The sequence below is a fragment of the Panulirus ornatus genome, chromosome 57, assembly GCF_036320965.1.
Source record: "Panulirus ornatus isolate Po-2019 chromosome 57, ASM3632096v1, whole genome shotgun sequence".
In the NCBI taxonomy this organism is placed as follows: domain Eukaryota; kingdom Metazoa; phylum Arthropoda; class Malacostraca; order Decapoda; family Palinuridae; genus Panulirus; species Panulirus ornatus.
Window position 1 is genome coordinate 1461276 of NC_092280.1, and position 14515 is coordinate 1475790.

Sequence of the window (14515 nt, forward strand, 5' to 3'; positions counted from 1 at the left end):
TTGAATTTACCAGTCTTTCATCCATGCCACCTCATTCACTAAGTAGAATGTTCATCAAGAAATTGCTTAGTATTTTATTCATGTAAGTATTTATGCATCTCCTTAGTTTCAGTGTTATATCAGTTTTCTTGTGCCAGTTGATGATAGGTGGTTGACTAAGAAAGTAGATTGATGCTAGTGTCCATTTAGCTTTCGTGCTGAACCTTCAAGGAGGATGAGCACTCCCTGCTTGACTCCTTCTTCTGTTTCCCTTTTAAGAAATTTGAATATGAGGAGAGACGGGGCTTCCAGCCCCCCACTCCCAACCCCTTTCATACTTGGATTGCCATTTTCTGCATTAGCAAGGTAGTGCCAGGAACAGATAACACAAGGCCATATTCGCTCGCATCCATTCTCTAGCTGCCATTTGTAATGCACAGAAACCACAGCCCCCTATCCACAACCATATCTCAAAGACTTTTCCATGGTTTCCCAAAGTTGTTACGTATAATGCAAAAGTTCATTTAGATTCTTTTATTTTTTGATGTATAATTGATATCATATGGTAATCAACCTCAAAATTAATTACATAGTGAGAGTTAATAAATACTTATAGCTAATGTTGTTTGATTTACCTTTTAATATGATAAGATTTACTATTAAAAGGAAAAGAATGCAGTTCGGAGGGACTCTGAATTCTGCCAACTAAAATCAGAATGCACATTGAACCAATTTAACCATCTTTCCATTTACACAGGGCCAGCGATTCTTGAGGGTAAGCAGTTTTTTTTGTATTGTTAAAGGTTTCATTTCTTGCTTGATATTGCTTTTTAAAAATCCTTTGAAGTTCTTGTACATATTTAGAACTTTAACATTGAGTTATTGCATAGTTTAGAAGCTTTTCACTAGAAAACTGTAGATAACTAATTGTTTGCATTGTCTGCATACCTATGTACTATAAGTTTTTGTAGAATAGAAAGCTTTTATATGCAAGTTTTATGTAAATGAAAGTAATTGTCTTTTTACATCATTACTGTATTATAATTATCAGAAACTAATGCAATAATAACAAGTTAAAACTGAAAAGTATGAGCTTCAAATTGAAAAGTACATCTTAATAGCTTTGTATGAACTTTCATAGTGTAACAGTTAGCATTTCTGACCATGATGCAATCATGGGCTACCCAGGATCATGCACATAAGTTCAAATCCTGGTTGCAGCAGTTGGTCCACAGTCAACCCAGTTGTTTATCCATCCATAGGAGTTGGTTGATAGAATGAGTACCTGGCTCGGGCAAGGGTATATATGCATATAGTGTTAATGAAATGGCCTTGATCAGGGCCTTAGTTGCACATGCAGTTTCAGCTATCATGAAAAAGAAATAGTAGGAAAGATGAAATGATGAGGAATAACATGTGAATAACAAGTAAAGAGATTCAGTAGTGGTCAGGGGATGGTGAATGAAAGGTAAGCTGCTATCAGTCATTCACTATTAGAAATATATTTCCTGCATTTCATACAGGAGGTCTAAGTAGAATTATTATGATATCTCAGTGTCAGAAATTCATTTCCAACAGTCTATACAAGAGGTCCACAGAACATCATTAGATATCTCATTTCCTGCATATCTTTGGAGACTTAAAAGGAGAGCTGAAAGTAAATACTTGTTATACCTTCACATAATCTGGCATCACTCAGTTAAGATTTTTTTTTTTCTTTGCTTTCATATGACATGTTGAAAGCCATAGAATACAAAAAGAAGGGAATATCAGTTTTCAGGAAGATTCTTCTTGTCTGCCCTGCTTTGAATGCTGGAAATATCATATATTAAGAGAGTAGAAGTATACCTTGAAATAGTAGCTGAAACAGTTCATGTTTAGAAACCTGCTGGAAAAGCTGAAGAGTAATTGAAAGGAATATGTGATAACATTATTTAAGACATTGGATAGGTATTGACAGAAGAAAGATGAGCTCCCACTGAAATGAAGAATACTAAGAGAGGATGACCTCTTTTACATTTGGTATACTCATTGCATAGCATGTGAGTAATCAAGGTCAACTGATCTTTTTCCCATAGTTTAAAGGAAAAATTACATCCCCTCTGTCATCTTAGTCAAAAAGTTGCGAATCTCTCAGATGAGAAGGGCTTGCTTATTCTTGAGCCTAAGTATTACCAGAGAAATCAACTTTGCCAGGCTTCCAGGCTTGATTATGGATCTCAGGGGTTCATGGGACCATTATGGAGGACATGATAGTAAAGCAGACTTTTGAAAAATTTAGGTAAAGGAGGTACAGTTATCACATTAAAGGATAAAGAAATGTGTTAGGATGACACAGATAAAGTTGACCTTCTTTCATTGTATACAAAAAGCTCAGTGATGATAAGGAATAACTGCTAACTATATTATGTAGACATTGTTGAATGATAGTAGATTAGGATGTGTGCAACCATGTTTGGCATTATTGAGTACAATTTCTGATGAATATTCCATGTGTAATTGGTATTTGTCTTGCCCTGCTTTTTAATTTTACTTGTGCTCAAGGTCTAATAAATCTTCCTAGTTTACTTGAGCTGTGCTGCACATCAACGTGACATATAGTGAATATGTGTGTGTGAGCAAGGATACTAACTTTCATTACTTGGCCATAGGGACCTTGTACAAAGCATAATGTTAATTCCACAGGTGTATAAGGAATGTCCTTGATTTTATATTTATATTCATTGGTAGTCATATGTGCTTATGATAAAGTTTTATGCATGCTTTTTTAATGCTTAGATACAACCAGAAAATCTATCATTTAACTTTTCCAAGCATTTCTCTTTCAGTCCAGTAATGAAGAAAATTAATTTCATTTTCAATTTCTGACAAAAGGTGCATGTCTGTATTCACTAGATTCATCCCATGTAAATGGAATTTTATGATAGTGAATGAATTGTGCTCTTGTTCATAGGCTCGCAGTGTATTGAAGGCTTGAAACATCCCATAACATCAGCCAATCATAATTTGCAGTGAATTATGATTTACTATAAATATGGAAAATTATGTGTCCTTTTGTCCTAATTATTTGTCTTATTATTTAATTTCAGGAATACTTTTACCTATTGTGTCCTGACATTCACTGATGCCTCTCACCACAGGGCATTTCAGGGGCTCTTGTGTTGCTGGGTGATGCTGGACAACTCCAGATTTCTTATTTGGGGACTGATCCATCACTTTTTGTGGCACCTCCAACAGAAACTCGTGAGATAAATTATGACCAAACAGATAAGGAACTGGGACAGCTTCATAAGATTATTAAGGCATCAACTAAAGAAACAGGTATTTATCAGCTTACATCATCTCTCAAAAAAGTGATAATATTTTATCTTATTATAGGTTGAAAGCATAGAAATTAGTCACAGTATTGTATCAGAACTGACTCTCTGAGGAAAGTTTTGCTAAAACCTTAAACATCTCACTCTAATGTTTCATTGAGAAATATTTTTATTTATATTTATTTTGCTTTGTCGCTGTCTCCTGCATTTGCGAGGTAGCGCAAGGAAACAGACGAAAGAAATGGCCCAACCCACCCCCATACACATGTATATACATACATGTCCACACACGCAAATATACATACCTATACATCTCAGTGTACACATATATATACACACACAGACATATACATATATACACATGTACATAATTCATACTGTCTACCTTTATTTATTCCCATCGCCACCTCGCCACACATGGAATAACATCCCTCTCCCCCCCCCTCATGTGTGCGAGGTAGTGCTAGGAAAAGACAACAAAGGCCCCATTCGTTCACACTCAGTCTCTAGCTGTCATGTAATAATGCCCGAAACCACAGCTCCCTTTCCACATCCAGGCCCCACAAAGCTTTCCATGGTTTATTCTATATAAATGAAGTATTACAGATTGCATAATTATAACATACTTTACAACTTAAAATCTCTTGCTTGACACAGGGACTCTGGTGGGTATGAATAGAGGTGACAGTGACCTCCTGGTATCTGGGACAGTTGGGACACAATTGGAGGCATGGACAGGACACACACGAGTACAGGATCCTGATGGTGGGGTGCCAGCTGTACCTGTTGTAGTACGGCTCACTGCTCACACACCTTTAAACACTGTCAGGGTCAACATTGCTGTGGAGAAGCCCCTAGCTGTCACTCAGGACACCTTTGTTCTTCGAACAATATGCAAGTTTTCTCTTGGATTTATCAGATTTGGGTCAGCTTTGCTTGGACACTTGTATTTCATTAACTGTATTTATGATTTCAGTCATTTGAAGATTTTCTGACATTATTTCTTTTTTATGATTCATTTGCTGCATATGTCAAAACCTATGTTAATGTGTTACATTACCCAACAGGTGACACAAGTCAAATCATTGTCAAATTCTACCTTGAAGAGCCATATATACCTACCAGCCTGTCTGTTAGCATCATCACATCCTATGTAACACACACAGGCATTCCACGGATAATCATGACTAATGTAGGTATCAGATGTGTTTTGGAGAATTATCATATTCATAGGACTGCATTTGATACAAGAAATTACTAACTTTGACTTAGGCATAAGTTCTTACCTGTCACTTTGAATGATTGTAGGTTAGTTAAGAGATTGATAAATTGACATGCAGTGCAGAATTTTATAGATTATTGCTGTTTTGTATGTAGAAAAATGTTTGTTAAAGCACTTTCCTACTTGAAACATGTGACTTGGGAATCATCATTCTGAAATTTTTTATGTCAATAGAGGATTGGTCATACTGTACTGAACCATGGTCTCTTAATGGAGGTGAGACTTACTGCAGTTTATGGCTCCTGCAACTGCAATATTATCATGGAATCTGTTCAAAGAGGGTGCCAGAAATTTAGGCATCTCAGAGGCAGATATGTATTATATGATATCAATAAAAGAAATTAAAGTATTGAAGAAATTTGAGACAATAATGCTTACGTAAAAAGATGAGTAAGTTTTTAAAAGCAGGGGATAGCGATGCTATTTTCTTGAGGGCAGGGGTAGCAACAGGAATGGATGAAGGCAAGCAAGTATGAATATGTACATATGTATGTATGTAATGTCTGTGTATGTGTATGTATATGTTGATATGTATATGTATGGGTATATATGTATGTGTCTGTGTGTGTATATATATGTGTACATTGAGAGGTATAGGTATGTATATTTGCGTGTGTGGACGTGTATGTATATACATGTGTATGGGGGTGGGTTGGGCCATTTCTTTCGTCTGTTTCCTTGCGCTACTTCACAAACGCGGGAGACTGCGACAAAGCAAAATGAATAAATAAAAATAAAATATATATATTTCTTGCACCTCTTTCCAAAACTCTTGCATTCACCTCCCTAACAACCCCATCCATAAACAAATCAAACAACCATGGAGACATCACACACCCGTGCTGCAAACCTACATTCACTGAGAACCAATCACTTTCCTCTCTTCCTACACGTACACATGCCTTACATCCTCGATAAAAACTTTTCACTGCTTCTAACAACTTGCCACCCACACCATATATTCTTAATACCTTCCACAGAGCATCTCTATCAACTCTATCATATGCCTTCTCCAGATCCATAAATGCTACATACAAATCCATTTGCTTTTCTAAGTATTTCTCACATACATTCTTCAAAGCAAACACCTGATCCACACATCCTCTACCACTTCTGAAACCACACTGCTCTTCCCCAATCTGATGCTCTTTACATGCCTTCACCCTCACAGTCAATACCCTCCCATATAATTTACCAGGAATACTCAACAAACTTATACCTCTGTAATTTGAGCACTTACTCTTATCCCCTTTGCCTTTGTACAATGGCACTATGCACGCATTCCGCCAATCCTCAGGCACCTCACCATGAGTCATACATACATTAAATAACCTTACCAACCAGTCAACAATACAGTCACCCCCTTTTTTAATAAATTCCACTGCAATACCATCCAAACCTGCTGCCTTGCCGGCTTTCATCTTCTGCAAAGCTTTTACTATCCCTTCTCTGTTTACCAAATCATTTTCCCCAACCCTCTCACTTTGCACACCACCTCGACCAAGACACCCTATATCTGCCACTCTATCATCAAACACATTCAACAAACCTTCAAAATACTCACTCCATCTCCTTCTCACATCACCACTACTTGTTATCACCTCCCCATTAGCGCCCTTCACTGAAGTTCCCATTTGCTCCCTTGTCTTACGCACTTTATTTACCTCCTTCCAGGACATCTTTTTATTCTCCCTGAAATTTAATGATACTCTCTCACCCCAACTCTCATTTGCCCTCTTTTTCACCTCTTGCACCTTTCTCTTGACCTCCTGTCTCTTTCTTTTATACATCTCCCACTCAATTGCATTTTTTCCCCTGCAAAAATAGTCCAAATGCCTCTCTTCTCTTTCACTAATAATCTTACTTCTTCATCCCACCACTCACTACCCTTTCTAATCAACCCACCTCCCACGCTTCTCATGCCACAAGCATCTTTTGCGCAATCCATCACTGATTCCCTAAATACATCCCATTCCTCCCCCACTCCCCTTACTTCCATTGTTCCCACCTTTTTCCATTCTTTACTCAGTCTCTCCTGATACTTCCTCACACAAGTCTCCTTCCCAAGCTCAATTACTCTCACCACCCTCTTCACCCCAACATTCACTCCTCTTTTCTGCAAACCCGTACAAATCTTCACCTTAGCCTCCACAAGATAATAATCAGACATCCCTCCAGTTGCACCTCTCAGCACATTTACATCCAAAAGTCTCTCTTTCGCGCACCTGTCAATTAACACGTAATGCAATAACGCTCTCTGGCCATCTCTCCTACTTATATACGTATACTTATGTATATAAAAAAATATATATATATTTATTTATTTATTTTGCTTTGTCACTGTCTCCCGTGTTTGCGAGGTAGCGCAAAGAAACAGACAAAAGAAATGGCCCAACCCACCCCCATACACATGTATATACATACACGTCCACACACGCAAATATACATACCTATACATCTCAATGTAAACATATATATACACACACAGACATATACATATATAAATATGTACATAGTTCATACTGTCTACCTTTATTTATTCCCATTGCCACCTCGCCAGACATGGAATAACATCCCCCTCCCCCCTCATGTGTGCGAGGTAGCGCAAGAAAAGACAACAAAGGCCCCATTCGTTCACACTCAGTCTCTAGCTGTCATGTAATAATGCCTGAAACCACAGCTCCCTTTCCACATCCAAGCCCCACAGAACTTTCCATGGTTTACACCAGACGCTTCACATGCCCTGATTCAATCCATTGACAGCACGTCAACCCCGGTATACCACATTGATCGTGTGTGTGTGTGTGTGTGTGTGTGTGTGTGTGCATTAGTGGATGGACCATTCTTTGTCTGATTGCTGTGCTCCCTCGCTGATGCAGAAAACAGCAATTATGTATAATAAATGATTAAATCCAATAATTTTTTAAGTTTTAGATACACTTCTCATGTTAAAAAGCAATGAATAACCTCTAGATTCAAGTTGATAATAAATTCCATGAAATCAAAACACTCAGCAGTCAGCAGGAAACTTCACCGGGTTAAAAACAGTAATTAATTCACACATACCATCAGTTGACAAATATTGCATTGCTTCAAAGGTTTCTTTAGATGATAGACATAAATTTTGTCATGGTTGTAATTGTAGAATGCAGAATATATCATAAATCTATTAAAATGTGTAATTCATAATGTTGGCTGACTTTGTGCATTTTGGAGATTGGTATGACATAATAAATAATGGTTCTATCTTCTAGCTGGATCTTCCACTGCAGCTTGTGGTAAAGTCTAGTATGCCAAATAAGGAGGCTGACCACAAGATTACCATCTCCACCAACAAAGATGCTGTCAATCTACCAGAATTATTTCCAGGTATATTGAGTCTGGTTTAAAGATGTTTTAACCATCTTTTCGTTTGTTAATCTTTCTTTTTAAGGAATGCATTTACAGTAAGTCTATCTACAGCCCATAAGCCTTCAAACATTTTTCAGGAGGTAGGCACATGCAGAATTTCATCCAAGTATTGCATTCTTTGCACATTTCTACATAATTCTGGGGTGAGGTGGCAACGGAATGGATGAAGGCAGCAAGTATGAATGTGTACACTTAGAAAGTTACTTAGTTGCTCATTGGTCTGACTGCTTGACCAGTTGAACATAATGCTTGCTGCATTGCTGCCTTGTGTACTGTCAGCTATGAAATTTATATGTTCTAGATACGTCAGCCTCAACTCACACTCCATTGATACTGAAATTGTGAAAACAAAATTTTTACAGAATTACCTCAGGCAAGTGCATGATTGATATCTGCACCTATTCAGATATGAGTGATCAGTTTTTGGCCTCATGTTTTACTCACTTGTATTATCTTGAAGATAAAGAGGATTTAGAGAAGAAACAGGGTATACAGACCAGACATTTGCTTCATTAGATTGTATAGAGGAATTCACTAAAAAAGAAATATTCTGTATTAGTGGATTAAGATGAAGGGTACAGAAATAGATTTTATAAAGTTTCAATGATGTCTGGTGTTCATTTTAGCATAATGTGAAAGTCAGTCCCACCCTCCCTGCATTTGCATATCTTCTGATATTGCATATCTTACAACTGCGAGACTGTAAAGCAAGTGCTGTACATGTGTAAGAATTAGTAAAATTTTTGACATGTGATTTGTAAATGATAACTCACATTTGAGTAGAATCACTTTGTCATTATACTTGCTTTTAAAATACTGACAGTCCAATGTCATCTAAGGTAAACTCATTAGGGCAGTAATGGTAGTATGAGTGCATCACAAGAAGACAGAGTTTATCTTTACACAAAGGCTTCTTTTTGATTTTGTTGCAGATTTAGTAACAGATACAAGTGTAGGAACAGCCTTGGGCCTGCAGTATTACAGTGGAGCTGATGTTACCATCCTTTCATCCCGTACCACTAATAGATATCGTTTGCAGTCAGACAGGTATGTACATGACCAAGGATGTTAGTGATGTTTGTTATCATGAATCCACAACCATTCACAGATATATTTTCAGTTCATTTATTTGTTCTATTCACTTCAAATAAGAACTTGGTAGTTATTTTTAATTAATTAGTGTTTTATAGTTTAACACTTATTTACACTGAATTGAATGTCAAAAATGTAGAAAAAGTTCTTTTTATATTTACTCAAGATCATATTGTATGGAGCTCACATTTCCCTGATTCTCTTACACAGATTAACTTTGAGCACAAATTTCATATAGGTGCTCATGAATGATTTTCTTTTTTCTGATATAAACCACATTATTGATAGACATTTAGTATTAATATGAATGTTTCTTTAACTATTTTGTAAAGAAATTCATGGCCAAAGATCCAATTTGTTTATGATAGTGGTGCTGATTCACCATCATTTAGAAAAGTATCCAGTTTCTTCAGAGATTATTAATTTTAAACAAAGAGAGAAAATCTGAACATCCTTAGTGGTATGGAGCTGTCTTATATAAAGTTTCTGAATCTAATACTGATGAGGTGCTGGACACCAAGAAGTTAACTTATTTGTTAAGCACTTAGTTCTTATGAAACAGCCATAATCTTGAAACTATATAAAATATGTATAACTTGGATAACAGTTCTTAGGAAACAGCCATAATCTTGAAACTGTGATGAGTATGCCCTGGCTAACAGCAAGACCGTCATCCAATTTTTATTAGGTGAATTATCAGTATGAAAATTGACGAAGCTACTGAAAAGCATGTCTAGGTTGCAGATATTTCATGTGGTTTCCAATTTTCCCTCTCATTAGGCAAAGGTCATTCTATAGAATACTGAATTGTAGATTTTCTATATTCATTTTGATTATTTCAAAGCCTGTTATGTTTTTACATTAATCATTGATTCCCTAAATATAAGAATGATTATTTCCAGTGGAGATTTAAAGCCTGGAATACATTGTCAGTATCATATAATGAGTTAAAATTGTCTTTTTGTGTACAGTCTGGCAGCTCTCTGGATAATTCTCAGTGAACTTATTCGCCGTTTAAAAGGTTATTGGAACAACCCCAACCGTCGAGATGGTGAGGAACTCATACTAGGTGTTGCTTCTTCACTTCCTACACATGAACTTTTCTTTGAAATTGATGCCCATTTTATGCGTAGAAAAAAACATCGTGAGTTGGAGGTGAGTTTGAGTTATGAAGGTGTAAAATGAGGGAGATGTAATAAGATGACCAAGTGCAGATGTTTACTTTAGAAAACTAGTTTGTTAATAAAGGGATGTTAGTAAAGGTAACTGCATGGAAAAGTTAGATACCTAAAATGCATTGGTCATCTATGTTATTCATGGCAGAGAGTTGAAATGATGCACAGAGATATTGCTGATATGTCATTATTCATTGATTTATTTATGTGGTGATATAGGTTAGCTTTTTGAAAATGATTTTGAGAAAAACCTGTATATTCATGCCTTCATATGGCACTTCCTGTACAGCTGTTTGCATTTGACTATTCATCCATGTCATCATGCTTGTTATATCCAGATTAATTTTTGTCATCCTTTCTGTCATCATCCAGTAATGTGCTTATTGTTTGCATTACTCTGCATCCAACATAATTGTTTGCATGTCTGTATCTAGGACACCTTTTTTGTATGCTTATATGTTCTTATATATTCCATAATGATCTTCCTGCACCTCATGCAGAACAGAGTGAAAGCCCCCTCAGATGTAGATGATTTCATGATAGCATCTGTAACTCAGACACTACCTAAGCAACAACAAACATAAAACACTGCATTAGTCAACTGTAACACTGGCTCACCCAAAAGACGGTTTCTGCATCATTATAGAAGACTGTCACACTCTTTTACCCCTATGCAGATCTAAATCCTTCCTGAAATGGCCAACCACTCCCACTTAGCAAAACTTTGACCATACTAGGTATCATACATGACACATGGTATTCATTTCTCACACCAGCAACATCAGCACAAAGGTGATAAACAAACTAAATGTCTTCAGAACACATGGTGGTACCAGACCTAGACAAGATATAGAAAGCTTTAATTCCCTTAGTATCCTGTATAATTCACCTGCTCCACCATAAATTACACCATTTGTCTGGTTACCAGCATTGTTGAAGGTAAATATTACTAAGCTGTAAACCACACAAAAACAAAGCAAAAATAGATGATGCAGGTATATGAAGACTTGTGAAGTAACAGAAAAAGGATTAGACTTAGAGGAGTTATATGTTTTCATATTGGTCAATATATTTAACCATTTAAAGTAGCTTGTACCCCTGAAGGAAGTTACAAGAAACCTAATTATAAGTTTTTGGAATGGGCCTAATGCCATCTCATCATTTTGTTCCGTTTGGAGATCTCACTTGAAGAGTGGAATAGTTCCAGTGCAATTAAGGAGAGCTAATGCAGTGGTGATATTTTAAAGCATACAATAAGAAGGTAGTTATGAAGTACAGACCTGTTTCACAAAGATTCAAAGTCTGCAAGGTACTGAAAAAGATGATTTGAAAACAGTTAAGGGACTGGGAGGAACTCCTGAAGCAAGAGACAGCATAGGTTCAGAGGAAAATAGTGAGTGCCAAGTCCTTTTGAGTAACAAGGAACTTAGAGGCATCTTAGAAAAGAAATGGGTTGGTGCATGATGTATTCTTGGATTGCCTGAGGAACTTTGAAACTGTCCATTCCAGAATTGGTTGAATGAAATGGAAAATGTCTTAATGAGAGAAGCAGAAAATGCATTCAGGCTTCATGGGCTCCAAGGTTACTATTTCTTATTTCTATATTAAAACTAGGAATTATCAGAACATCATAATGAAATAGATGGGATAGATTTGCTCTTGTTCAAGTATGTTGGCATTTCTAGTTGAATTTAAAGTCAATATGGAACCCTTCTTATATGTAAAGGGTTTTTCCTTGTTGCTTGAAATTGAATTGTTCAATATATGAATATTATGAATTAAATTTATACTTCAACTCACACCAGGGCCAACTTGTTCAGCGAGCAACACAGTTTCGTGCTGTCCAACGTCGCTTGCTCACCAAGTTCAAGGACAAGACTCCAACGCCACTCACCAATCTGGACAACCTTTTAGAAGGCACCTATAAACAAATCTTACAGATTACTGATGTCATCAATGATAACATTAGGGTAATGTTACTTTGATTTCGTTGCATAATACCTGTTTGTTTATAATATATGTGTACAGGTACACCACCGATTTCCGTCACTCTTGGTTCCAAAGCTTTGCCGAATTAACCATTTTGCCGGACCAACTGTGGTCATGTAATGATAATTCACCTACACACCTCTAACCCACTAACTATACATCTCCCATGTGTCTAAAGTATACCATGGACTCCTTGAAATTTTGATTAAACGAATATTGTATGTAAATTAGATAAATGAATTAATTACATCATACACCTGCTCAGGACTGAGGTGCTCCTCAGCTACGAGTTTTGCAATTTCATCCACATACTCGGCAGCTCCTTCGTGGTTTACAGACTGCTTTTCTCCACACACATTATTCATTTGAATTCCATGACGGTTCTTGAATCTGTGACTCCATCCTTCACTATAGTCATGCTCATGTTGTAATTTAAGTTCGTTATGGAACAACTTAGCCTGGTACATTATCATGCTTCCTCACAAGTCCACTCCATCACTCCGATGCTGTCAAAGCCATTCCAGCATCACTCGATCGTGCTCAGTACTCTTGCCATCTTTTATAGCTTTACTAATCGTCATTTGCCTCTTGGAATCGCTGTCTGCATAGAATTTCAATATCTTCACCCTTTGCTTCTTTATATCATCAACAGCTGATGAACCAATACTGTAGATGTCACACAGCTTACGCACTGAAACACCATGGTGCATTCTTTTCAACAGTTTTACATTATCTTGGATTGATATGAACTGGTATTTACATTTGACACCATGACTGACACTCTCATATGTCTTAGAAACCATAGCTAGGGTTGAATTTAAGCAAAATAAACTAAGAATCTCACAGAATTGCGGTATCACCACCAAGTGCAATCTAAAGAATGTAAATAAGCACTCCCTACACACACCGCCATCTGTGGCTGCCCAGTAAACTAGTCTGGTGGCCGTGGTAATTTCAAGTTCCCTCATGTAATTTTGTCTGGACTAAAGGAGGTGCCAAACCATCAGTTGCCGGTAAATCGGTGATGTACCTCTATTTATCTGCTCCTTTATAAACAGCATATGTATATTTGTTCAGATGCTTCACTGTATAGTATATCTAACCAGTCTGCTTACCTCCCCTTCTCAAAAGCAAGAATAGCAACTACAAATTACACAAAACAGAGCACTCAGAACAATCAGCAGCTGTTTAGGAACTATTGTTAATGACACTTCATGTTTGTAATTACCTTTTTGTTCTGTATGGGGAAGAAGTGTGATGCTTATGGGACCCTTTCTGAAGAACATTCTCTAGTACAGTATCTTACAACCCTTAAAACCTTGTTTGCTGTCCCCATTTGCCACATCTTTCAGTTGAATGCATTCTTCCCCCTTGTTACTCTAGAAAAGTACTTCTTTACATCTTTTCTAACAATTTTTTTTGCTTGATTTTATGTTGAGGACTGATCCTTTTATCTAAGCCTCTTCTGAAGAACTAATCACTGCCTATATCATCAGACTAGTTTGAAACTTCAAGGTTTTGTTCAGATCACCCATCACTCATCTTTCTTCCAAGGTGGACAAATTTATGACATCTGGCCTCTCCCTATAACTCAACTCTCTTAATTCTGGTACCACTTTTGGTGCCCTCCACTGGATCTTCTCCATAAATTTTTTACACTTCTTTAAGTGTGGTTATCGTACTTATAGAGAACATTCTAGTTTTGGCCTTAAGTAGGAGCAAACAGCTTGCTGAATATTTTTTGTGTCCAAGTAATTGGATGCAGGTTCTAATTTGCAAACAGGATATCTCAGTGGGGTAGACAAAATCTTGTTAAGTTTAATGCCTCCAGAACACAGTTTCTACCCATCTCTCTATTGTAAACTCCTCACAACTCTCATCTCTCTTTTGACATTTCTGTGATTCCACCTCTTAACTCAATGAACATACTTGGCATTACTGTATGGAGTACTGCTCTCATATTTGGGGTGGTTCTATCTCTGCATCCTTACTTGATAGAGTTGAGTCGAAAGCGATCCACCTTATAAACTTTCCCAGGCTAACTTCCAAATTTGACCCCCTTGCCCTGTGCTGCAAAGTTGGTTCACTTTCCCTCTTCTGTAAGTATTACTTTGGTTTTTGTTCCCAAGAGCTGGCTGCTTGTGTGCCCACACCACTAGCTAGACCATGTAATACTCGGCAAGCTGCTACATCACATGATTATTGTGTGGCCATCAGCAACTTATGGGTGGGCTGTTTTGATACCTGCTTTTTTCAGTACACGTCGAAGC

At 37.1% G+C, this 14515-nt stretch overlaps 1 protein-coding gene across 4 annotated transcripts in view; it reads left to right on the forward strand.

The window, feature by feature from the left end:
- BBS9 (Bardet-Biedl syndrome 9) overlaps positions 1-14515 on the forward strand; it is a 78116-nt gene that overhangs the window by 46120 nt on the left and 17481 nt on the right. For 3 of the 4 annotated variants that reach the window (XM_071694242.1, XM_071694241.1, XM_071694243.1), the window contains 8 exons: positions 737-754; positions 3120-3300; positions 3954-4190; positions 4364-4488; positions 7833-7947; positions 8922-9036; positions 10053-10236; positions 12062-12226. In XM_071694242.1, the coding sequence (XP_071550343.1) occupies positions 737-754; positions 3120-3300; positions 3954-4190; positions 4364-4488; positions 7833-7947; positions 8922-9036; positions 10053-10236; positions 12062-12226 (1140 nt within the window). The remainder of the gene's footprint in view (positions 1-736; positions 755-3119; positions 3301-3953; positions 4191-4363; positions 4489-7832; positions 7948-8921; positions 9037-10052; positions 10237-12061; positions 12227-14515) is intronic. The other variant, XM_071694244.1, reaches the window with a different exon arrangement.